Source organism: Hemicordylus capensis, chromosome 6 (assembly GCF_027244095.1).
Source record: "Hemicordylus capensis ecotype Gifberg chromosome 6, rHemCap1.1.pri, whole genome shotgun sequence".
NCBI classification, from domain to species: Eukaryota; Metazoa; Chordata; class Lepidosauria; order Squamata; family Cordylidae; genus Hemicordylus; species Hemicordylus capensis.
This window is the reverse complement of record NC_069662.1, coordinates 114,436,035-114,462,782: the sequence shown is the minus strand read 5'-3', so window position 1 is coordinate 114,462,782 and position 26,748 is coordinate 114,436,035. Positions and strand designations below refer to the sequence as shown.

General features: G+C 43.1%; 1 protein-coding gene and 1 long non-coding RNA gene across 9 annotated transcripts; one reads left to right on the top strand and one right to left on the bottom strand.

Moving 5' to 3' along the window:
• On the top strand, positions 1-22,967 carry BTD (biotinidase). Of its 6 annotated transcripts, none has more exons than XM_053265423.1 (4): positions 1-78; positions 15,456-15,684; positions 19,887-20,036; positions 21,712-22,967. In XM_053265423.1, the coding sequence occupies exons 2-4, from the start codon at positions 15,460-15,462 to the stop codon at positions 22,885-22,887; spliced, it is 1,551 nt and encodes a 516-aa protein (XP_053121398.1). In that variant the 5' UTR covers positions 1-78; positions 15,456-15,459; the 3' UTR covers positions 22,888-22,967. The 6 variants fall into 6 exon arrangements, with proteins under 6 accessions (XP_053121398.1, XP_053121395.1, XP_053121397.1 ...); XM_053265420.1 differs by lacking the exon at positions 1-78 and adding an exon at positions 767-947; XM_053265422.1 differs by lacking the exon at positions 1-78 and adding an exon at positions 966-1,078.
• On the bottom strand, positions 15,362-25,067 carry LOC128331694 (uncharacterized). 3 transcript variants are annotated; one of them, XR_008310403.1, is made up of 4 exons: positions 24,886-25,067; positions 19,881-20,317; positions 17,540-17,605; positions 15,362-15,863 (listed from the first exon to the last, which is right to left on the bottom strand). It is a non-coding gene; the product is annotated as an uncharacterized LOC128331694 (long non-coding RNA). The 3 variants fall into 3 exon arrangements; XR_008310405.1 differs by having other exon boundaries at positions 15,362-15,642; XR_008310404.1 differs by having other exon boundaries at positions 19,881-20,055.
• Positions 25,068-26,748: the final 1,681 nt, after the last annotated feature.

Here is a 26,748-nt window from a genome sequence, read left to right as displayed (position 1 = left end):
AAAACCTCCACCTCCTGCTCCTCCACCGCGGTGCGCTTAGATCGAAATCGCAACCAGAGAGAAGGAGCAAAAGTTCAGGTATGTGCGTGGAGTGAAAACTAGGGCAGAGACAGTAACAGGAGTTGGCTGGAGAGTGCAGAAAACAGCAGTTAAAAATGAAGCAGAGCCTACACTGGAGCAAAGAAGGGCAATGTTTTAAACCAAATATATTCACAGCTCTGCCAAACCGTGGCTTTCCTCCTGCGGCAGGTGGTTCCACGCCCAAGTATACAACCGGCACAGCAGAGAGATACAACAACCGCCACAACTAGACAGGGCCGGACTGCGGGCACTGAGAGGGCGGTGGAATGTATGTGGGGAGGGCACTGAGCTTTGAGCAGAATTAAGGGGGTGGAGAGTTGGGGCGCAGGGGCGCCACGTAGCTGGGGTGCACCCGGAATATGCTCTGTTGCCCTGTGGGCCAGTCCGAGCCTTCAACTAGATAGGGCTGGAAGAGCTTTTGTTCTTAGCATGGAGCAGCTGGCTCAAACCAGCGTCGCGATGAACAATCTGTGCCGCAGTTCTTGGACTACAACTCCCATAATCCCCAGCTACAACAGTGCAGCTTGTGATGATGGGAGTCGTAGTCCAGCAACGAGTCAAGAGAGCTTCAGGTTGGCCATCGCTTCTCTAAGCATTCCCCTACACACCACGTCGTCCCTCCCTCCCGCGCGCAAAGCTCAAGTAAACTGATACTTCTCGCTGCCCGTAGGACGGTCAACACAACACTTCCGGTTATTGCTGACTTCGGGGGTCACGGCATTCTTACTTGCATCTTCAGGGCTTCTGCGATGAGCTGAGCCCCACTAACACACTCTTCTTCCAGTTTTACTGAGCCGGGGGACCCCATTGCTTCCACTCAGGCGCGTGATAGTTGAGACTGAAGTATCAGACCCGCTGGTTTTGAGGTGCGTGTCGTTAGACCAATTAGGAAAGTGCTCGCCTTTCACTGACATCTTCCCTGGCCAATAGAAAGGTACCGATCGTGGGCGGAGCTATCGAGTCATCCCGCCTGAAACAAACTCTCTGTAGGGCAAAGGTAGGTGGGAAGCACCGGAGGAAGATTTCTGGTTGGCTACCTCTTAGGCATACGTAGCCAATCCGATTGCTTAAGCTTTCAATAGTAAGCCGAATGCATGGTGGACAGGTTTGCTAGGTTGCAGGAGGTCCTCCAGGCATCTCACTCATAAGCAGTGGAGGTGCAAAGGACGTGGGAGTCGAAGAGTGAGATCGCTGTAGAAAGAAGCGAATAATTGCTATTTTTGTATGTTCTAACAATGGGAGATTAGCCATTATTATTTCTTTGGCTATGTGTACTTTGAACTTAATGTTATAAACCGCATACCTTTAGGCTCTTACAGCCAGAGAAGTGTGGTTGCCGAGTATCAGCCAGCATTCCCTGCTGCTGAGCTGACAGTCAGGCTGAAGGAGGAATGGGCTGAGTCTGAGCAGGAGAAAGAAGGAGCAGGAAAATGATGCAGCACTCAAGTGAGGAAGGGGGGGGGGGAGAGCAAAAGAACCCCAAATGTGCTGCTGAATAAATGGAAATAGTCTTTATTCTGTATAGCCTGATGCTTTTTGAGTGTTGCTCTTTCTCAGAGGCAAATATAATATTGGAAATTTGTCCACTAAGAGAACAAAGATACAGCATCTTTGCCTCTGAGGAAGAGCAACCCTCGAAACCCGTCAAGTGATACAGAATAAGGACCATATCAATTTATTCAGCAGTTTGGGGTTTCCTTCCCTCTTTTTTATTCCTGAGCCTGCACCCCTAGCCAGTCAGTCACAAGGAGAGAAGGGAGAAGTGGGGTCAAGGCAGGGGTACAGAGCCCTGGCCATGAGGCGGGAGGAAGACACAAGTTTTCTTTTGTTTGCTGGCCATATTTACCTGTTGGTGTCACAGTTCTTTGTTGCTTGCATACTGTCTTCCCACCATCTGTGGCAAGATTTACTTCTAGGGCTCACGGTTATCTATATATATAATTCTCCTGGGTGTGCCCAGGAGAAATGCGTCCCGGCAGCCCAGCTGATTGGCTGGGCTGCAGGGGGCGCCCGATTGGTTGGCAGCACACCCAGGAGAATTCGCTTGCTGGGCGGCTGCGGAGGCAAGGCGGCGGGCCCAGGGCCGCGGCGGCGGAGCCCAGCAAGGTGGCGGCGGCGGCCCCAGCCATGAGGCGGGGCGAGGCGGCGGGCCCAGAGCGATGGCGGCGGGCCCAGCGAGGCGGGGCAAGGCGGCGGGGCCCAGCCAGGCGGCGGGGCCGGGCCCGGCCAGGCGGCGGGGCCGGGCCCGGCCGCAGAAGCGAGGCGGCGGGACTGGCCGGGCCGTGGAGGCGAGGCAGCGGAACTGGCCGGGCTGGGCCCGGCCGCGGAGGCAAGGCGGCGGGCCTGATGGCGGCACTCTGGGGCCGGCCACGGCATCGGCGGCGGCACTCTGGGGCCAGCCAGGCCCGCTGGTGGCGGCGGCCGCACTCTGCCCCGCCGGAGACGGGGGGCGGGAGGAGAGAGAGAGGTAGCCTGGCCTCTCTGGTATCTGAAATGGTATCTGAAAATGGTATCTGAAAATGTGCAAAGTGACTGCTTTATGTAGGACCAATCCCAAATCAGAACATTTAATGTGCTCAGGCCCGTAACTGCTTCCACTGTACTGAAGCTTGTTCAGATAAACTGGAATGTTGATAAAACTACTACAGCTTTTATCTGGTGGGCTTTTAACTTTTAGCTTTTAGATTTGGTTTTAGCTAATTTTTATTTTTATTTTTATTATTATTATTGTATTGTTTTGCTAATTGTGTGAGCAAACCAAAGCAGTATTACACCAGAGGGGTTGGATATAACTATTTAAAGTATATACAGAAAGGATTTATTTATTTTTTGCTATAAGAATACACATTTTATATTTGTTTTTATCAGTTATGAAAACATTGAAAACAATTAACATGCAACCCTTGGAAAACCTCAGCACAAACTTCCTATTCCACCCTCATATGCAGCCTTAAGCATAGAGTTTAAGAAACACACATAGAAAACGGATTTTAAAAATTAGTCTTCCTCCCCATTATAGTCTGAATCCACCATCACTGTGAATGTGTTGCTCTGTTTCCCAATGTCATGGGATGGCACTGAGGTCTCATGATCTCCATACATGACTATTTCCAGAGTTGGGGGCATTTGATCCCCATCAAACCACTTCAGTGTGCACTTCCCATTTTCAATACTCCATCCATGGTCTTGTGGCTTTGACAACAGAGACTTTCTTTGTGTAGCTTGGTTCCCGATTCCACAAATAAAATAAAATCTTCATACTCTAGGTGAGCTTCCTCCAACATTTGAAGGCATCCCAAGATACATACTTGTAACACTGTGCAATAGGAGTGGTAGTGATATACACATTTTTGACTGGACAATTGCTCCAATAAAAGACCCTGAACAAGATAGAAGAGCCAACATTAGCTGCCATGACCAGCAGTATGCAATTGCTGGTGCAGAAATGAGATGACCACCTGATTTCATTGGAGCACCAAGGAATGATAATCCAAATGGTTGTCTCAGCTTTAGGTACATTCTTCCCCAGCAGATACTGCTCGTTTTATCCATGTGCCTTATGACATAAGTAATGGCCCCAATAAAGCTTATTGGGGGGCTCGTACCCCATAAAAACCTCGGCAGCTGCTCATAAGACTGGCGCTTTTGGAAATGCCAGAATTAGTTTAACTCTCTAGAAAAGTTGTACCTTATCACACAATTTTTTTTTGACATGGACTCTTGGACTATAACATTCAGCTTGCTGAAGAGTTCTGGAGAACCTGAAGTTTGCTGCTCCCAACATTGTGTCATTGTAGTGCGTGCCTAAAAAGTTACCACCGGCCTGGGACATTTTTAAAATCGGTCCAAAACCACTAGTTACAATTTTAACGGATATAAATAGGAGACACCAGATTTTAGGGTTGTGCAGGGTGGTAGAGCTATGTAACCCAAATGCTGTGAGACGTTAGCAGCGAAGAAAGCAGATTGAGGGTTGAAATGAAGATTAAAATGTGGTTTTTCTTCTTCATACGCTTTAGGCAAAAAAAAGTCACACAGAGTGGGTTAACCTTATATAGTACTAGTAGGTAAGGCCCATCGTTGACTAGGCAAAGTCATTTTGTGTAGATTATATGTCTAGGAAAGTACAACAGATTAAATATATGTAATTGAATTTTTTATTAATGTGCTTGCAGAAAGGAAGTAATATAATAGTTTGAAATTTGTATGAATATCGGAAGCTGCCTTATACCGAATCAGACCATCGGTCCATCTAGCTCAGTACTGTCTACCCAGACTGCAAGCAGCTTCTCCAAGGTTTCAGGCAGGAAACTCTCTCAGCTCTGTCTTGGAGATGCCAGCGAGGGAACTTGGAACCTTCTGCAGTCATAGGTTTTCAGTTTCAAACATGATTCATTTTATTGTATAATGACCATAAATGGTAAATTTGAATAACAGTACATTTGAATCTGAGAAAGATCTTCTGCTTTTCTTGGGCATTGTGTCATTTTGGAGCTATTGATCTGATTGAGTATTAAAAAGCTGTTGAGAAAAGTTAAAATATGATAATTCAGAATATCTGCTAAACACCCCCTCCATTTATTTAAACATCTCCCCAAACACATTTTTGTATGAAAAGTAGTGCATTCAGCTCATGCCAGTAACAGGGCTCTGGATGTAAACTTTGGTATCTGTAGCTCATCAGGAATTATAGCTTTATTTTACATAAGCAAATAATTCAAAACTAGTATTTTTAAGCCCGTTAAATAACGGGCGCTAGTAGGGGCGGGCCGGACCTGCTGTCGCTGCCTCTGGCCTTCGTGCGGGCTGGCCGGACCCGCCGCCACCGCCTCTGGCCTCCTGGCCGGGCAGAGAGTTGTGGTAGATACGTTTGTCAGATCTGTATTTCCTTTTCTGAGAGTACTGCCCCACTCTCTCTCCCTCCCTCCCTCCCTTCTGCCCCACACTCTTGTCTCTCTTCCCCTCCCCCTTCCCCACTCCCTCTTGCCCTCCCCCCTGCCCCACTCCCTCTTGCCCCTCCCCCACTCCCTCTTGCCCTTCCCCCTCCCCCTGCCCCACTCCCTCTTGCCCCTCCCCCACTCCCTCTTGCCCCTTCCACTCCCCCTGCCCCACTCCTCTTTCAACGGAAGCACACCATCTAGGTATCCGCTCCACGCATGCCCAGAACGGCCGAGGAAGACATGGGCGCAGAGACACGGGCGCACACCCAAGGCTTTTATTATAGAGGATAGATAACTCTAGTTGAGGTATAACAGACTGAAGTTCCAGATCTCTGATAGGATTTTTTTGGTAGCAAGCAGATCTGCGCTAGTTGCTCTGGCAATATACCAGAAAGAGGGGGAGGGACTTGCTATTGTCTTTAAAAGGAAATCTCCAATGCTGCCTTTTTAATTGGCAGGCTGATAAATACAGACTACTGCACTACTTTCTTGCACAGTGCTAAGGGTTAACTCGCCTTCCTACTCCATAGGGTTCTGTTTCATCCCTGTCGGTAGCACTCATACAGAAGCTGCTAATTTGCTATGAGGAAAAATCCCCCAAGGGATTTGCTGTGTTCTTGATAATTATGTCTAACGAGGACTGTAAACAAAAATGGGAAAAGCCAGAGACTCAGTTACTTGGATACATTCCAGGGTGTATCTTTCATCTGGGCTCTTCTGTACTCTGAAAGTTATATAACAAGTGTGAATTCAAACATAGCACTGGTGGGTAGAACTGCCATTTTGTCAAGGCCACACAGTAATGTTTGGCTGGGATCCATTAAAACTACATGCCTACTTTTGTGTTTTCAGGGGGGCTCTGGAATTATTTTTCTTCAACACTAGCCCTGCCACACCATATGGCAAACTCCTCTGAAACTGAGTGGAGTTTCAAGTGCAGTTTGTGATATGGCAATGGGGAAAAAATCCCTCAAGGTGCACAAAACAGCCCTTTGGGCTCTGGCATGTGTTACCCTTATACTGTGCCCGCATAAAGGAACTCCTTTCCAGAGCTCTTTTCTCAAACCTGTATTAGTTCTGTTGCTCCATTAACAGACTTGTTTCCACCAGTGCCCGGTTATCACAAGCAGCTACAGTTAAAGCCACCTAGCAGCAGGGAAGTAACCTGCCTAGAAAGCAGGAGGCTGTTGGGTTGAATCCCTGCTGGTATGTTTCCCAGAGTACGGGAAACTCCTATATCGGGCAGCAGCAATATAGGAAAGTGCTGAAAGGTATCATTTCATACTGTGTGAGAGAAGGCGATGGTTAACCACTCCTGTGAAAGAAAACCACATGGCTCTGTGGTCACCAGGAGTCGACACCGACTCGATGGCACAACTTTTCCTTCCTTTTCCTACCTAGGAGGAAAGTTACTAGACTGGCTCCATGCAGCTGGCTGTGCCCATCTTGCTCCCCCTTATGCCATGTTGTTTTGCTTTGTATAAGCATTGGTAGGCATCCAAACCACTCACACACACAGTATAAGCATTGCTTTCATGTAATATTTAAATCACCTGCATGCTATGGGTCAGATAATCATGAAAATCTCTCACAGTTATGAAAAAAAGCATGGCCACTGGGACAGATAGTAGGATCTGTGCACGCAAATCCCTAGTCATGGGGTAGACAGGCCAGTTGGATGAAAACTCTGAATTGGCCTGTTGAATTTACAAGTTGCCTTTTTCATTATTTCATTTAGGACTCTATTCTCGAAGATGGCTATATTAACTATTATATACAGATCTAAGCTTCCAGGATTTATTAAACACAGTTATCCATTGTTCTGTTTTCTAAAAAAATTAAAATCAATATTTAATTTTCTTTAGTCAGTAAATTGCCAAATTAAAATTAGCCAATGCTTTTTTTAAAAAAGAGGCATGCATGTTCTTGCCAAGGGTGTCACTAAATTTAGAGTGTGTTAAATCCTCTCTTAGAAGTGTCTCATGCTGTTATTACTTCATCATCAAGAAGTCTTAACACAAGCAAGTCCTGAGCTGTGTATGCATCTCACCAGTCAGATATTATGGCCCTTTCACGGGTGCTTAATTTTATTAATTTGGTTTCCTCAGTGTACATGATGAGTAATACATTTGATTTTTGCAGCCCTCTTGTCAGGCTTTGTTGTGAGGTGCACAGACCACTTCTAGGAGGCAGATAGATGATTGCTCGGAGGTAGTTTTCTCTCTGAACATTTAGGGAAGTTTGCCAGCCATTGTTGGGAAGGAGGTAAAGCCAGAAACATTTGCAGGGTAGAGGAAACAACAGATGCTTTCCTGCCAATCCTGGAGGCAAAACACCCCTACCACCTGAGATATGTGATACAACCTCAATTATGGGGCCCCACATATGGAATCCCTCTCTTTTCTGGTACCTTTCCTGTACCAACTTCAATGTATTTTTGGCACTAGATGAAGACATTGTATTTGCCTGAATATGCCAGTACATTGCATAGCTGGTTTTTAACTGTAATTGCTCTGCTTGCCTTTACCAATTGTGTGGTTGCTACTTCTTGTTATTGTAGCAGAGTGTAACAGAACAGAAACTGAGGCTTGTTGAGTTTTTTGAACTAAGTTACCAAGGTTTGACTCAACTGTTACCAAATTATTAAAAAAACAGCCCTAATATGAGTGAAAGATCATCCTAACAGAAAAATAGCAGTCTCAAGCTTCCAGTAAGAAATTCAAGCTGACCAATTAGTCTACAAAACTGATGACTGACATGAACATTCTAAACTCTACTCCAAGCATATGCCCAGATATACATGCAATCCAGCAAGAACAAAGACAGTGTATATACACAAAAATCCCAACAGTTGTTTCTCCTGAATACATTATGGTGATTTATTATTTTAATTTATATATATTACCCTAGGAGCCTTATGTTGAAGGCAGCTTCTACATTTTAAAACACACAAAAATAAATAGAAGTAGATTGTATTTTTTGGCCTATAAAGTTTTAGTAATCCAAGTGAGAAGCAAGACACTATTGGCCAATCTCTATGTATGTCTCTTCCTGCTCCTTTTTTAAGTTTAGCTTGTAAAAAGGACAAGATGTGAACACACTGAAATAATTTTCCTGCTCATAAAAGCTTGTTTCCTTTTCCTGCAAACCCCCCCCCCCAAATTTCCCCCCTGATTTTCCTTTAATTATCTGGAAATGCAAAGGAATAAATGCAACAATTATGAAAGGATAATATCTATTAACATAGAGCCAGGGTATGCAGATAAGTCTCAGCACTGTTTAATTGGCTTAATGTTAGTCATAAATATATGCTGTGTAATGCATCTTCATATGATACACTGTAAATGTATTATCCTGCAGAACTGAAGAAGAGAATTTATCTTTTTTTTCTCTTTAAAAAAAAAAAAAAAGGTCTATAGGATTAGAAGACTCTTCGAAAAGCCTGAAAGCTTTCAGGGGCCCATAGAGCTAGTAATAGCTCGGTTTAACTTTGAAGTATCGCTTACCAAATTCCTGTTAAAAGGATTTTCCATGCTTCATTGGTAGAAACTGATGCAGCTGCCCCAGAGTGCAGCGGTAAAAAGAGCACAGTGGCATGGTTCAATCAAATGCTTTTCAAGACTGAAATGTTTAATTTCAGTTTGACTACATAGATAAAATTATCGCCTACTGTCTTGACAGTATCATTTGCAAGGCAAAATAATTATTACTTAGTTTGGGATTTTTTCCTATTTGAGTGTTTAATACTTTTCTCTTGTTGCAAACAGTTTGACTCCATACATATAGTTTCTCAAACACATTTTTTTAAAAAAATTTCCAATTAGTTTTGCCCATTTGACTTCCATAGAATTCTTTGTCCAAAACATAGTGATCCTACTGGGAGCAATCTACCAGCACAGCTGCCGCTTAACCTCTATTTGTGTCAGTAATGTCTGTGCCAACTCTACTGACACGAAAAAGGTTGCAGTACTGCTTGATGGATCATGCCAAATGTGTCTACTTTATATATCTTTTCTGCAGTAACTGTTGGCTTCCAAGGGCAATTTACAGTCTCAGCTTCTCAACACTTGTAGAGACGATGAAAACTGATCTCATACAAAGCTGCACAAACAATTAGAGCTCTTCCTGGCGTGTATACTTGAAATGTGCTAAAAGCTGGTTCTCTTAGTGCTGTAAGCACCACTTCTAATAATTATTTTATTTATTCTGTATGGGAATGTTTAGAAGAATAAATAGAACTCTTAGCTGCAGGAAAGGTTATTTCCATTCAAAAGCCTTCTAAGATGCTTTCAATTTTTATTCATAATTGAAAAAGAAAGGAAATGACTAGTTATGGTACCCATCCTAAATTCTGCACCATTTAAGCTGTAAAGACTTTGTATAATCTCATATATTATGTATGATCAGCCTTACTGATGGATATACTCTCAACAGTACCCATGAGTAAGTGGGATCAACAGGTGAAACTCGGAAAATTAGAATATTGTGCAAAAGTCCATTAATTTCAGTAATGCTAATTAAAAGGTGAAACTGATATATGAGACAGACGCATTACATGCAAAGCGAGATAAGTCAAGCCTTAATTTGTTATAATTGTGATGATCGTACAGCTCATGAAAACCCCAAATCCACAATCCCAGAAAATTAGAATATTACATGGAACCAAGAAGACAAGGATTGTAGAATAGAACAATATCGGACCTCTGAAAAGTATAAGCATGCATATGTATTCAGTACTTGGTTTGGGCCCCTTTTGCAGCAATTACTGCCTCAATGCGGCATGGCATGGATGCTATCAGCCTGTGGCACTGATGAGGTATTATGGAAGACCAGGATGCTTCATTAGTGGCCTTCAGCTCTTCTGCATTGTTGGTCTCATGTCTCTCATCCTTCTCTTGGCAATGCCCCATAGATTCTCTGTGGGGTCGGGTCAGGTGAGTTTGCTGGCCAATCAAGCACAGTACACTGTATACTTTTCAGAGGTCAAGGTGGGAAAAGGGGGTGGAGGAAAGCCTATATTATTACGGTTTTTCTCCCACCACACTGCTAACCCTGGGTTATGAAAATGCCAGACTCAAAATAAGGGGAAGAATTTATTATATGGAGTGGCAAATTGATCAAGGCTTCATTCCGGTTGGTGTCCTTTTGGGCAATCAAATTCTGAACTTTACCCCTGCCAACTATTTAAACCACCTAATAGTCCCAAAGTACCACAGAGCCCTGACATTGGCCTGATACAATGCCTTGTGCACAGCTGTGTTGGAAGGGAGATATCAAAGAATTCCATATGGAGAGCGGATTTGCCCCTGTCGCTCTGGTGAGATTGGAATAGCAATAGCAATAGCACTTACATTTATATACCGCTCTATAGCCGGAGCTCTCTAAGCTGTTTACAAAGATTTAGCATATTGCCCCCAACATTCTGGGTACTCATTTTACCGACCTCGGAAGGATGGAAGGCTGAGTCAACCTTGAGCCCCTGGTCAGGATCGAACTTGTAACCTTCTGGTTACAGGGCGGCAGTTTTACCACTGCGCCACCTGGGGAATGACGGCTCATGTACTCTTGTACTGTAACTATTACCGTGATATTCGGCATAAGCTAATCTCTTTGGATATTTGCTCATATCCAGGCTGTACTGATTCCTTTTACTTAAATTCCCTCTTGGCAGATCAGAATGACTTTAGATCCTATAATGTGGCTACGTTCTGCCTTATGGCTAGCAAAATTCATTTAGAGCTCATTAAGAACTAAATATTCTATGAGATTTAACACTGCTCTGTATTAATTAATTTTGTTGTCTTGCTACCTTTATACTCAGTGTCATTCTGTTATTAGTGTTGACTAACTTTTATATATAATTTTATGTTCATAGTTTTAACTTCTAGCTTCTACTTATTATACTAAGTAATTTTAGAGAGACTTTTTATTATTTTGTAGGAGTAGATTGTTTGAAACATTTTTGTCTATTTTGCTGTTGTGCTGGTCATAGACCGAAATAAAGACTGTGACTATGCATAGTAGGACACTTGGGTGGGGGGGTCATTTGGGGGTAATGGGGGGACAAAACCTGTAATTTTTGGCCGATTTTTGGCATCCAGGTACCTAACCCCCCCAATTCCCATTGCCCTAATGCCCTGTTATCTGCGTATTTGCTATTTGCAACCCCCCATGGAACAGAACCCTCATGAATAATGGAGTCCTCCTGTATGTCCTATATTTAAACCCTACTTTTTAAAGGCTTTTAAGATTTAAATCTTAAATTCAGAGCCATCTTTGATTTGGGTAAATATAGTACTTGTTTGAGAAATGCTCTTAAAATATAACATGCTGCTAGTTTAGGCTCCTTTGTTTGTACAAGCAAATATTTAATAGCTTGAGGAACATCTTTTTCACTTTGCAAGATAAGCAGTGCTGACTCCTGCACAGTTACTCTCTCCCTCCCTTTTCATTGTATGTTCTTTCAGAGAAAGCCGATGTCAGCAGGCACTTGTCCAGAATCCTGCAAATCTTTTGCCGAATGTGTCACATTAATTTTCTTCAGAAATGATTGGGCTTTAGATTTACTGCCAGATAATAACCAGTCATGCTGAGTTAGAAATATTATGTTGCTGGAATGTTTGTAGTGTTCAAATCAGACTCAGTCCATTTCCATCTTGGCATAAGTCTGGGACTAATTTTTTTGTACATGAACAAGATGGACATTTCTGGTAAAAACTTGACATTTAAATGATGCTTTAGAGCAGGGATTCTCAATGTTGGGTCCCCAGATGTTATAGGACTTCAGCTTCCATGATCCCCAGCGCCAGTGGCCTTTGATCGGGGATTATGGGAGTTGAAGTCCAATAACATCTGGGGACCCAACATTGAGAACCCCTGCTTTAGAGAATGCAGATTTGTGCATCTAGGGTTGCATTTACACTGGCAAGCCATATTGGATTTGATAGTGAGCACCCCTCTACAGTAATATTTAGATACACCAGTGTGGTTAATATCACTTATTAAATGTGTAAACTTTACAGGGTAAAGCAATGGTGCCAGTTTTTATTACCATTAATAAACAGATAACAACATAACTGTGCAAACTATGTTATTGTGGACAGTACATGTGAAATTGTGAGAGTGGGTGCCAGCTCAAGATGCAAGCAGGGATGGGAAGACTTAAAGCTTGAAGGAGCGCCTTGGTCTCAACTATGGTGCAGCCACACCTGGAGTACTGCATACAATTCTGGTCACATCTAAAAAGGACATTGTAGAACTGGAAAGGGTGCAGAAGAGGGCAACCAAGATGATCAGGGGCCTAGAGCACCTTTCTTATGAGGCAAGAGTACAACACTTGGGGCTTTTTAGTTTAGAAAAAAGACGACTGCGGGGAGACATGATAGAGGTCTATAAAATCATGCATGGAGTGGAGAAAGTGGACAGAGACAAAATTTTCTCCATCTCACATAACACTAGAACCAGGGGTCATCCCATGAATTTGATTGCCAGGAAATCTAGGACCAGCAAACGGAAGTAGTTTTTCACACAATGCATAATCAACTTGTGGAATTCTCTGCCACAAGATGTGGTCACAGCCAACAACCTGGATGGCTTTAAGAGGGGCTTGGATAATTTCATGGAGAAGAGGTCTATCAATGGCTAGTAGTTGTAGGGCTATAGGCCACCTCCAGCCTCAAAGGCAGGATGCCTCTGAGTACCAGTTGCAGGGGAGTAATGGCAGGAGAGAGGGCATGCCCTCAACTCCTGCTGTAGGCTTCCAGTGGCATCTGGTGGGCCACTGTGTGAAACAGGATGCTGGACTAGATGGGCCTTGGGCCTGATCCAGCCGGGCTGTTCTTATGTTTTCTCCCCACCCCCAAACCCACTGAAGATTTTAACAAATGAAGATTTGAACTAGACCTGCATACAGACATAGGTCTTTCACTTACTATTTTTGTAAACAACAAACTGTACAGGGGGCAACTCTGATAAAGACAAGATGTTTAACTCCAGTCACATTTTCTTACTGAAAATCACTCTCTGAAGTGTCAATTGGAGAAAATCAATTGCCACTTTAAGCACCCCACCCCCTGCCGTTTTTAGGAGAAAAATAGCTTCGGGGGGAAAGTGGTAAACCTCCCCTACACACCCTGCTCCAAACCAGAGTTGTCTCCCATAGCTGTTCTTGCCGTGCACCTCCATAACATACATGTCAAGTTTGATCATGAAGCCAGGTGAAGATGATCAGGTGAGGGCAGACATAATTTAAAACTATGGCACAGGGTGCCTCCAATCACACGCTCAGCTCAGGAGTCAGTTTTCACTACCAAAACTGAGCTCAGTCCTTTCACACACAAATCCACTCCTGGTGCTCTCTGCCTGCACCCAAGTTTTCCTTTCAAAAATCTAGTTTGTAGGGAGGCTTTCTATTGCTTTTGTTAAACAACTGGGAATTGGATGCCATGGCTGATCTACTGCAAATCACCCAGAGAGCTATCTGCGGACACAGATCTAATGTCTGCTTACCCCCAGCATAGGAGACCACAGGCAAGATGAGAGCTGGGATGCTGCGTCCCACCCCCCACCCCCAAAAAGATTTTTTTGGGAAAGCATTTTGTGTGGTATGTGTAGCCCCCAAATCAATTTTTGCTACAGATGCATGACTACTCTTTGTTCTTCTCTTTCGAAAATGCTGATCCAGCTTTCAAAACAATCATGTTGTGGGGGGTCTTACCAGGGCACAAAAAAGGTCGAAAGAGAATGCTTTTGGCTCTCCCACTCTATTTAGCTGTATTCATCTGGAACTTTTGTCTATTTGCATCCTTAAGCAATGGCTTACCAGAGCCAATGGCAATAGGAGAAGATGCAGCCAAGGGCACATTGAGATAGCACATGCTTGTAGTCCAGCCCTTGGCACTGCTGCAAGCAACCCAGAGCACAGAAAGTGTACCTAGAACAGACAGGTACCTCTTTTCCCCTGCAGAACACCCTCATTGCAGCTCACCTCTGTGCTAGGTCCCATCATAGTATAAATCAGTATGAACCGAAGAGTGTCCTGTATGTGCAGGCTTTAAAGCAGCTGCAGTGCTAAAATAGCTCACCTGGGTCTCTGTGTCAGCTAGTTTTTATGCAGCCTCTCCCTAAAAATTACACAACGTGATGCAGCTACATTTCATCACATGCATGTGTATTTTAGTAGACCTTGGTGCATGAACCTTTGCCACAAGAATTAGTATTCCACAATCTACTGGGTACATCCCAAATAGCAAATGGTATACAGGAGAATCTCGTTATCTGCGGATCCATGGTTGGGTAAAAGGCACCCGATCTCAGCATGTGTGGCTGGGCGGGGGGGGGGTACACATCGAACTCGGATATCCACGGGTCAGGGTGGCTGGAAATGACTGCAGAAATCATTTCCAGCTGCCATTTTGTTCATCGGAGCCACAGAATGGCTCTGTTTAAGTTTTTTAAAATGGCAATTTTCGGCCAGTTTTAAGTCGATTGGGGGGCACACAGCATGACTCGGGGGGAGTAGCAAAGCAGGTTAAGAAATTCCCCTTTCTCTCCCCCCCCCAAACTGGCCAGTTTTCGGCTGACTGGGAACCTAACCCCCTCGATCCCAAAGCCCCAATGCCTCAATATTCACAGTTTCCATATCCGCGGCTACAGCCAGGAACGGAACCCCCACGACTACTGAGGTCCACCAATACATCATTTCATGGCCACCATGCATCTTACCATCTTCTTTATGTATAAACAGCAGTCAGAACTGTTTTGTTTAATGCAATTTCTCCCTCTTTACTCAGGATCTTCCCTTTCAGTCCTTTCCCTATAGCCAAACCCCTGCGTCTATACATTGCTGAAAGTGTTTGAGTTGCAGCTATTGTGTAATAAGTACAACTAGATTTCCATTGTGAAACTAAATATTTAATTGACTTATGAGATACATAGTGAGCAGGTAAATTGCTACTCTCCTACAAGAGACAGCCTAGTTCCAAAACACGATTTATTGTGTAGGTTAACTTCGCTAACACTTATTTTTGTCAAGATGGATTTTGTCATGGTGTTAGAGTTTGTCTAAAAATAGCTTGTATGGATGATCACGTTTGTTACAGTATTACTTAGAAGCAGTCAGGCATTGTGCTGTCCTCTCCCAGAAGTGGTGTACAGACACTCTCAAGTATGTGCTTTATACCTATTCTTATCGTTCAGTAATACAGGAAATAATGCAAGTATTTGTGGAACAATCTTCATCTGCTGTGTTAGCTGAAACGGATTTGTGTGAATTTTGGAAGCAACACAAACCTTATTTGGAAAGCCTCTCTTTAGTTTGAATATTCAGTGACTCTCACTACTCAGTTTCAAATTTAATAAGAGCTTTAAACATTAGAAATATTACATGCTTATTCCTTATTGGTAATATATCCTTGGCATCTGCTTCCATTTTAGATTCATGGCAGACATAACATTGGGTTGCAGCTGTATACTTGTACTGTTCTGTTCTCAAGTCCTCTCTGTAGATGTTCGCAAAGGGGGGCATTATGTTGCGGCTGTGTACGAACATCATGCCATCCTGAATCCCAATCCGACCACCATCACTGATCGACAGTCTGCACTACAGCTGATGAACAGAAACCTAGACATTTATGAAGAGCAAGTGCTTGCTGCTGCTAGACAGGTGGAGTAATCCATTTGCATTTGCAATTAGATGAAATATATATATGTATGCCAACTGGTTATTAGAGTCATGAGGTTCTTATCTTTTTTTGCTGCAATGGACTACCATGGAATCACCACCACTGCCAGACCTCTTCTGGAATCATTAACACAGAACCTCCTAAGACTTCCCTCCATCCACTTAAAAAAAAAAAGATTGAAAATATGATGCACTAGTGCTTTAGATGCTTACATTTAAGTTCTGAAGTCTGAACGGTGTTGCCTTTGACTATTGAATATATAAAAGATGTTCCAACCCCTGCTCCAGATTCTAAGTAATGCTAGGACACATTTATGGACAAGAAAGCAGGTATGAGGAATGCTCTATATAGGGAAAGCTGTTGGAATTTATCATATGGAAAGAGGGAGAAGGTGTTTAAGCCAAACACACTTAGAGGTTTATCTTAGAAAAGAATGCTAGGGTGCAGACTTCTGACCACCATCTGGCACCTCAGTGTAAAGATTGTGTTGGAACCAGGCTGATAAACAAAGCATTTATACCCTACTCCAGGATGGGCAATCTCGGCTCACCATATGTTGAACTACAAGTCCCATCATCTTCAGTTTTAATTTATTGTGGTTGGGAATTATGGGAGTTGAGTTCAACAACAGCTGGCTAGCCAATGTTGCCTACCGCTGCCCTACTCAGATGTTAAGGGATGCCAGCCATCACCATTTCCCTTCCTAATCCAGCTCTATGAAAGCTGGATTGTTTGAAGGCTGCAAGAATTATTTTGGGGGGGAGGGGGTACATGCAATTAAAGCCACCTAATGGCGCAGCGGGAAAGTAACTTGCCTAGGGAGTAAGAGGTTGTCGGTTCAAATCCACGCTGGTATGTTTCCTAGAGTAAGGGAAACACCTACAGGTGAAACTCGGAAAATTAGAATATCGTGCAAAAGTCCATTAATTTCAGTAATGCAAATTAAAAGGTGAAACTGATATATGAGACAGACGCATTACATGCAAAGCGAGATAAGTCAAGCCTTAATTTGTTATAATTGTGGTGATCATGGCGTACAGCTCATGAAAACCCCAAATCCACAATCTCAGAAAATTAGAATATTACATGGAACCAATAAGACAAGGATTGAAGAATAGAACAATATCGGACCTCTGAAAAGTATACAGTGTACTGTGCTTGACTGGCCAGCAAACTCGCCTGACCTGACCCCATAGAGAATCTATGGGGCATTGCCAAGAGAAGGATGAGAGACATGAGACCAAACAATGCAGAATTGCTGAAGGCCGCTAATGAAGCATCCTGGTCTTCCATAACACCTCATCAGTGCCACAGGCTGATAGCATCCATGCCACGCCGCATTGAGGCATAATTGCTGCAAAAGGGGCCCAAACCAAGTACTGAATACATATGCATGCTTATACTTTTCAGAGGTCCGATATTGTTCTATTCTTCAATCCTTGTCTTCTTGGTTCCATGTAATATTCTAATTTTCTGAGATTGTGGATTTGGGGTTTTCATGAGCTGTACGCCATGATCATCACAATTATAACAAATTAAGGCTTGACTTATCTCGCTTTGCATGTAATGCGTCTGTCTCATATATCAGTTTCACCTTTTAATTTGCATTACTGAAATTAATGGACTTTTGCACGATATTCTAATTTTCTGAGTTTCACCTGTATATTGGGTAGCAGTGAAATAGGAAGATGCTGAAAGGCATCATCTCATACTGTGCAATGGTAAACCCCTCCTGTATTCTACCAAAGAAAATCACATGGCTCTGTGGTTGCCAGGAGTCGACACCGACTCGACGGCACAACTTTACATGCAATTAAAGACAATAGACCTACCTACCTAATAGTATTACCAGGACGCACAGGCTGTATTATCACTTGCCGAAATGTAGGAGTAATCATCTACCTGTGTGAACAGGGACAAGGTTTCCCTAAAAAGTCTGCAAAACACCCTATTATGCTACTCAACCAAGGCAATTCAGTCTGTAGTCCTTATTTTTGGTTAGTTTTCTCTAGGGACAGTGCTTAAGGTTCTGGGGCTTGAGACTCAAGAGCAGGCACTCCACAATTACTGACCTTCCTTTTCTGCAGCAAAGGCTAATTTTCACCCAATTAGTGGTTATGATGTGAAAACAGCCACATTATAGAACACTCTTCCAAAACCTCCAAGGAGCCAGTATGCCACAGTCTATTTCCAAACAGAATGTCCCCTTCAACCCAATGGAATCCTTTGCTGCTTCAAACTATTTTAGAATAAGCTTGAAGAGTACAATAAGACAGCTACTCCAGGGTCAGTGGTTTGTGCTTTTGTGGTCATTCTTAATGTCCCAAGAAATAAAGCTCCATATGGTCTGACCACTAATACAGGTGAAACTCGAAAAATTAGAATATCGTGGAAAGTTCATTAATTTCAGTAATGCAAATTAAAAGGTGAAACTGATATATGAGATAGACGCATTTCATGCAAAGCGAGATAAGTCAAGCCTTAATTTGTTATAATTGTGATGATCATGGCGTACAGCTCATGAGAACCCCAAATCCACAATCCCAGAAAATTAGAATATTACATGAAACCAATAAAACAAGGATTGTAAATAGAATATCGGACCTCTGAAAAGTATAAGCATGCATATGTATTCAGTACTTGGTTTGGGCCCCTTTGCAGCAATTACTGCCTCCATGTGGCGTGGCATGGATGCTATCAGCCTGTGGCACTGCTGAGGTGTTATGGAAGACCAGGATGCTTCAATAGCGGCCTTCAGCTCTTCTGCATTGTTTGGTCTCATGTCTCTCATCCTTCTCTTGGCAATGCCCCATAGATTCTCTATGGGGTTCAGGTCAGGCGAGTTTGCTGGCCAATCAAGCACAGTAATCCCATGGTCATTGAACCAGGTTTTGGTACTTTTGGCAGTGTGGGCAGGTGCCAAGTCCTCCTGGAAAATGAAGTCAGCATCTCCATACAGCTCGTCTGCGGAAGAAAGCATGAAGTGCTCCAAGATCTCCTGATAGACGGCTGCGTTGACCCTGGACTTAATGAAGCACAGTGGACCAACGCCAGCAGATGACATGGCTCCCCAAATCAACACAGACTGTGGAAACTTCACACTGGACTTCAAGCATCTTGCATTGTGTGCCTCTCCATCCTTCCTCCAGACTCTGGGTCCTTGGTTTCCAAATGAGATGCAAAAGTTGCTCTCATCAGAAAAGAGGACTTTGGACCACTGAGCAACAGACCAGTTCTTTTTTTCTTGAGCCCAGGTAAGACGCTTCTGACGTTGTTTGTTGTTCAGGAGTGGCTTGACAAGAGGAATATGACATTTGAAGCCCATGTCCAGGATCCGTCTGTGTGTGGTGGCTCTTGATGCACTAACTCCAGCCTCAGTCCACTCCTTGTGAAAGTCCCCAACACTTTTGAATGGCCTTTTCCTGACAATCCTCTCCAGGCTGCGGTCATCCCTGCTGCTTGTGCACCTTTTTCTTCCACACTTTTCCCTTCCACATAACTTTCTATTAATGTGCTTTGATACAGCACTTTGGGAACATCCAACTTCTTTTGCAATTACCTTTTGAGGCTTTACCTCCTTATAGAGGGTGTCAATGATAGTTTTCTGCACAACTGTCAAGTCAGCAGTCTTTCCCATGATTGTGATTCCTAATGAACCAGACTGAGAGACCATTTAAAGGCTCAGGAACCCTTTGCAGGTGTTATGGATTGATTAGCTGATTGGAGTGGGACACCTGGAGCCTAGACTGTTGAACCTTTTCACAATATTCTAATTTTCTGGGATTGTGGATTTGGGGTTTTCATGAGCTGTACGCCATGATCATCACAATTATAACAAATTAAGGCTTGACTTATCTCGCTTTGCATGTAATGCGTCTATCTCATATATCAGTTTCACCTTTTAATTTGCATTACTGAAATTAATGAACTTTTGCACGATATTCTAATTTTTCGAGTTTCACCTGTATATGCTAGACCTAACAACTATTTGAAAAATAGTTTAAATAAAACCAACACAATATGTAAAGAATTCAGTGTGTTTCTATAATCAACCATTCTTGATTGGGACAAACACAACCTCTACAAGGTTCTTGAGGGTAAATAATCATTCCCTATGAAGAAATTTCACGTAAATCCTACTTCTTTCCTGATTTTGACTGATAATGCCTTTACTTACTGTCAGGGGGCACAGATCATTGTCTTTCCTGAAGATGGAATTCAGGGCTTCAATTTCACCAGGACATCAATTTATCCTTACTTGGAGTTCATTCCATATCCTGACTCTGCGAAGTGGAATCCATGCAAAGAAGCACACGTGTTCAACGACACTGAGGTATCAGTTTAGAAATTCCCTAGTGTGGAGAAAAATGATGCATAAAATACTCCAGATCTGGACACACTGAGCAGAAACATAAGGAGGAAGTGGAATCTTCCTTGCCTGAATAGGATTTGGAGGAAGAGCAGCAAAACACTAGGGAAGAGATCATCTGTTGCTAGTGCTGCTTGTACTTGGCTCCTGATGTAATACTGGAATTATCAAAGTTTTGTTTTGAAGCCTTTAGGTTTCCACAACAGTCAATTTGGATGTCCAAATATCCTTTTATTATTAATGAACTGTAAGTATATACAATTTGATACATTTAGATTTTTAGACACAATCTCACTCTAGCATAGAGGCTAATTATATAACAGCAACACTTTAAAGGGGTATGATGCATGAGTTCCATATTAAAAATATTCTCAAGCTCAATGGGGATGCATTTAACTTGCACTTTTTGTCTAAATTCCCAGCCATCTATTTCAGTCACTTAACCTTGCTTGGCTATTAAGGATTTAAGATGCCTAACTGCAGGCTGCAAGCATCACCATATATGTATGTATGTATGTATAAAAGCCTTAGGACGTATGTAGCAAATCCCGTGGTACATGGCACATCTCATGAGAGTTGAGAGAGTTGTCCAAGAGAGAAGGCATGGAGTAGGGCTGAGTGGCGGATGGAGGGGCAGCTGCTGCCGAGGAGAAGCAGCAAAGAAAGAAAGAGAGACATTGAGCAGCGGCATCCGTCGCCCTACCGAGTCTTCTTGCAAGGATGGCGCAGAAGAGCTCACCGAAGGCCATCCATGCAGGCCAGAAGGGAAGCCCCGGCTTGGACGTCCTCCTCGCGAGGAGACTGGGCAGGCTGACTTGACGGAGGCTTGTGGTAGGAGCCGACTTAGGCCAGCGATGCCATGATGCTGCGATGCTGCTCTGGCTCAGGCAGGGGACTGACAGAGAGGGAGAACTGACTGAGTTGTGGGGGCGGCCCAAGGCGGAGTGTAGGGGTGGAGGCAGGGCAGGGAGCCAGACTGTCCAGGAAGGGGTGAGAGAAGGAGACCTAGGGTGCAGATATTCTGCACAGGGCCAACTAGTTTATCCTTATTCTTCACACACACCTGCAGGTTTGGTTATGGTGGAACAAATACTTTCTCATGTCAGAGCTTTACATTTTGTGTTTCTGCCTTACTAAATAAGTGTGTGTTATTCCAAATTCTTTAGATTCAGAGTTGATTAACACACAAAGTAGAATGTCTTAGGATGTTTTCCCTGGCTGAAAGTTTTCATAATATATTTTTCTCAAAGTTTACCCACGCAGAGAATGATGCTGCCTTTGCTAGTGGTAAAATTAGGTATGTCAAGCAGTTTTAAGTTTATTTAGTCAATGTTTTTGTTTGTAAACTGTTTAATGTTACAGTCTCTCAACATGACTAATATTTTGAGATAATATAATGGAGATAAAATGTTTCAGTCACAAGAATTTAATGTTTTGGAAACCATCCCAAAGTGTATGCTAGAATCTGAAAACAATTGCACTCAAACAATTGCAATCAAACATCTCTTAGTTAAATTATTAAATATTACTATTCTCATAAAATTCAGTCACATGTAAAATTTGTGATTAATGCAATAGTCAATAATATCACTCAATGGTTGTCTCTCTATTGCAACTTTTAAAAATTCTGTTTCTCCAGGTTCTCCATCGACTCAGCTGTATGGCACTGAAAAATCAAATGTTTTTAGTTATTAACATAGGAACCAAGCAACCTTGCAAGTGGAGCGATCCCCACTGTCCAGCAGATGGGAGATACCAATTTAACACTAATGTAGTATTCAGTGCCAGTGGTACTCTCATAGCCAGATACCGAAAACAAAACTTATATTTTGAAGATGCCTTTGATACGCCATCAGAGAAGGATTACACAGTTTTTGATACACCTTTTGCAGGCAGATTTGGAATCTTCACTTGTTTTGATATCCTCTTCTATGAACCAGCTGTGCATCTTATTAAGCAATACAATGTGAAGCAGATTGCATATCCAACTGCATGGATGAACCAACTCCCACTCCTCTCAGCTGTAGAATTTCAGCAAGCTTTTGCAACAGCTTTTAACATCAATCTTCTGGCAGCAAATATTCATCATCCTAACCTGGTTATGACAGGGAGTGGTATATACACACCATCCAAATCTTTCATTTATTATGACATAGAAAGTGTTAATGGCAAGCTTCTAGTGGCAGAAATCCCTGTCGTTGCATCAGAACCCGAAAGCCATACAGAAAATACTGCAGTATCTGACAGAGACCTACAGAAGGGATTTTCGAGCTTCCATACGGACAGTCAGATTTGTCATAAGGAGGATCAGGAAGCCCACTGTGGGACAACAGAGAAAGCAGCCCAAGAACCCCCTCTCATTTTTTATGGAGAAATGATGTATGATAATTTCACTTTAATACCTCTAACTAAAGCTGAAGACAATATTCAGGTCTGTTCCAATACACTTTGCTGTTACTTAAGTTATCAGAGACTGGATTTATCTAATGAACTGTATGTTTTAGGAGTTTTTGATGGCTTACACACAGTGCATGGAACATACTACGTTCAAGCTTGTGTCTTAGTGACATGTGGTGGTCTTAACTATACTACCTGTGGACGAGAAATTACAGAAGCCACTGGACTGATAGATTTCCAGCTTTGGGGGAATTTCAGCACTGCTTTTATATTTCCTCTCTTGTTAAGGTCTGGTGTCATTCCAGATTTTGCAGATTATCTTGGCTGGAAAAACAACCACTATATCATGCAGAAAAGGGGACTAGATTCTGGCTTAATAACAGCTGGTTTATATGGACGGTGGTATGAGAAAGACTAGAGCAAGTGTTTGGTGCAGCCAAAACTAATGTACCAAAGCGATTCACTGAAGCACCTAATAAAAAGGGCACTAATTTTCAATGGTGTGAATTTATTCAGGAGCTCATGGAGTAATTGAATATGCCTAAGAAATGTCTTTAGGTTGGATTGTTAAAGTGTTTTACCAATTGCAGGGGTCCACACATTTTAATGTAGTCTTTAGAGTGGAAAATTATTGTCTTGGACATCACACTGAACTTCAAATGAAAGTGCCTCTATCTACTTCCCCAGGGGAAAGCTCAGAAGGTGGCATTTAGTCATATGGCACTGACCTTAGGAAGCATGCTTGAGTGCATGAAAGATCTTTCACATGAAAGATCCTCTACCTCTCTCAGGCTTGGGGCTGATGAGGAAACCTGGATGCAGCTTTTTCTTTGACTGTTCACCATAGCTGCAGCAGCTGCCTCCCCTAATGTTTCCGGCAATAGCTGGCCCTAAGCCCATGAGCTGCCTTTACCTCCTCACATCGCAAGTCTGTGGATTCCTGATCAACCAAACAGGTTGGCAATTTGGGCTTGGAATTTGTTGAGAGATCAGGTACCAGAACCCACCACTATATTTTTCAGAAAAGACAAACATCTGTTGCACCAGATCTACAATGAGGAAAAAATGTTAAGGTCATCATGACTTGGGGAAAAATACAATATAGTAAAACACAGAAATTGAACATGGAGGGAAAGTAACTTAAACATTGCATCAATCTTTGGTGTAACCATCAGCCACTAACACTGTCTTCCTTTAGAAAATCCCTTTTAGTCAATCATTGCCCAAGTCACCCCTGGGTACCAAAATCTAGAGACATCAGGCTAGAGCCAGAGCAAGGGCAGGTTGGGAGAAAACCTCCAGAGTCATGACAGAGTTGCAAGAGGACTGAAATACAAGAGGAAAGATCAGGTTTAGTGGTTTTCCCAGTTTTCGTTTTAAAATACGGAATATCCCAAATTACTACTCATTTGTATTTGGATAAACACCTACTCCTTGTAAAATCTTCTCTCCTCAGACTCCCATTTACAGACCAAGAACCCAGAGAGCTATTATGAACTGCAAGAAGCAAGAGGACTGGGGCTGGCTTCAGAAATAGCAGGAAACCATGGTTTTATGCTAACCATGGTTAAAAGTCCAAGTTATGGTTTGAGCTTCTGGATGTGTAACTGGGCAAACTAGTATTTAGTGTTAATTTATTTAGAGTTCATTTATGATTATCTAGATTTATAATTTAGTTGGCTCTAAATTTAGAGTGGCTTGTCTATTTGTATTTAATATCTGCTCAGGATTCAGCTTCACAAGGTCAACTGTGGCTTGCAAACCAACTTCAAACCATAGGGTAGGTTTACACATCGCACAAAATCACAGTTTATTTTAACTATGGTTTATTTAATAAACCTGCATTGGCACCACAATCACCACATCTTGGTTTGTTGGGTCCTGTCCCTTCTCCTTATCTTTCCATAATTAGGCTTGCATCTCTTTATGCGAGGGCCCTGTGAAGGTGCAGTTACTGAAACAAACCAAGATTAAACTAGGACTGAGGGTTCAGATATTGCACGAGACCATGAATAATACACATAAACCAACTTTAAACCTTGAATTCAGATTGTATTTTGACTGCCTTAAATAAATTACGATTTGTTGAGTGGTTCATACAAACTAACCATGGTTCGACTGAATAAACCATTGTTCCTCATGATGTCTCAACCTGCCTAAAGCTTCAGATCCTGGTCTGTTAGCTCCAAATATACCATGGTTTGGGGGTAAGCTCGGGTTCAGACACAATGTAAAACCATGATTTATATTTAAAAATATAAATCATATTTCTATTTGGGCTGACTTGGATTCTACTACTTTTGCAGCGTCTATGAAGGAGGCATCCAGCAATCCCCTCTTGCAGTATTAGATTGGATCACTTTCAATCTGTGACTCCTGAGGATGTGGACAAGCTGCTTGGAGCAGTGCGACCTACCACTTGTTCTCTGGAACCTTGCCCGACTTGGCTGCTTTTATCTAGCAGGGAGATTGTTGGAGGTGGCCTGGTTAATATCATAAATGCACAGCTGAGGGAGGGTAGGGTGCCTGCTTGTTTGAAGGAGGCAATGGTTAGACCGCTCCTATCTCTCAGGTAGATTCCAGATGGTGGAGCTTGGTAACAGTTGCTCTTCAAAATAGGAGCTGTTCTATGGAATCCTTCAGGGTTCCATTCTGTCACCAATGCTTTTTAATATTACATGAAACCACTGGGTAAGGTCATCAGGAGAATTGGTGCTGGGTGTTATCAGTATGCTGATGACACCCAAATCTACATCTCCTTTTCATCAGGAAATGGCATTAATTCCCTAAAGGTGTCCAGAAACTCCTCTTATGTGGTTCGACTGGATCGGTTTCAGTTTGTGACTCCTGAGGATGTGGACAAGCTGCTTGGAACAGTGAAGCCTACTACTTGTTCTCTTGACTCTTGTCCAACTTGGCTTGTTCTATCTAGCAGGGAGGCTGTTGTAGGAGGCCTGGTAGAAATCATAAATGCTTCTCTGAAGGAGGGCAGGATGCCTCCTTGTCTTAAGGAAACAATTATTAGACCTCTTCTAAAGAAGCCTGCATTAGATGCCTCAGAGTTGAGCAATTATAGGCCTGTCTCCAACCTCCCATTGCTGGGCAAGGTAATTGAGAGGCTGGTGGCCTCTCAGCTCCAGGCGGTCTTAGAGGAAACTGGTTATCTAGACCCATTTCAAACTGGCTTTTGGGCGGGCTATGGGGTGGAGACTGCCCGGGTCGGCCTGATGGATAATCTCCAATTGGGAATTAATAGAGGAAGTGTGACTCTGTTGGTCCTTTTGGACCTCTTGTTCGCTATCAATACTATCGATCATAGTATCCTTCTGGAACGCCTGAGAATGTTGGGGGTGGGAGGCCCTGTCCTAAAGTGGTTCCGCTTCTACCTCTCAGACAGATTCCAGATGGTGTTGATTGGAGACTGTTGCTCTTCGAAACCTGAGCTTAAGTATGGTGTCCCTCAAGGCTCCATACTCTCTCCAATGCTCTTTAAGATCTACATGAAACCGCTGGGAGAGATCATCAGGGGGTTTGGAGTGGGGTGTTATCAGTATGCCGATGACACCCAGATCTACGTCTCCATGTCTACTTCTTCAGGAGATGGCATAACCTCCCTAACTGCCTGGAAGCAGTAATGGGCTAGATGAGGGAGAATAAATGGAGACTGAATCCAGATAAGATGGAGATACTTATTGTGTGGGGTCAGAACTCCAGAGATGATTTTGATCTTCCTGTTCTAAATGGGGTCACATTTCCCCAAAAGGAACAGGTTCACAGTCTAGGAGTACTTCTGGATCCACACCTCTCCCTGGTATCTCAGGTTGAGGCGGTGGCCAGAGCGGGCTTTCTAGCAGCTTCGGCTGATATACCAGCTGCATCCGTTTCTTGAGATGAATGACCTCAAAACAGTGGTACATATGTTGGTAACCTCCAGACTTGACTTCTGCAATGCGCTCTGTGTGGGACTGCCTTTGTACTTAGTCTGGAAACTTCTGTTGGTACAGAATATGGCAGCCTGGTTGGTTTCTGGGTCATCTTGGAGAGACCACATCACGCCTCTGCTGATAGAGCTACACTGGCTGCCAGTAGGTTTCCGGGCAAAATAAAAAGTGCTAGTTATAACATAAAGCCCTAAATGGCTTAGGCCCTGCATATTTAAGAGAATGTCTTCTTGTGTATGAGCCCCACCGCCCATTGAGGTCATCTGGAGAGGTTCATCTCCAGTTGCCGCAAGCCCGACTGGTGGCCACATGGGGACAGGCCTTCTTGGTTGCTGCCC

Excerpts from the sequence above, each read along its gene's own strand:
- BTD (XM_053265423.1), top strand. The coding sequence starts at position 15,460 with ATGGCAGACATAACATTGGGTTGCAGCTGTATACTTGTACTGTTCTGT. Across the intron at positions 15,685-19,886 it reads TGCTTGCTGCTGCTAGACAG|GGGGCACAGATCATTGTCTT; the intron begins GTGGAGTAATCC and ends ACTTACTGTCAG. Across the intron at positions 20,037-21,711 it reads ACGTGTTCAACGACACTGAG|GTTCTCCATCGACTCAGCTG; the intron begins GTATCAGTTTAG and ends CTGTTTCTCCAG.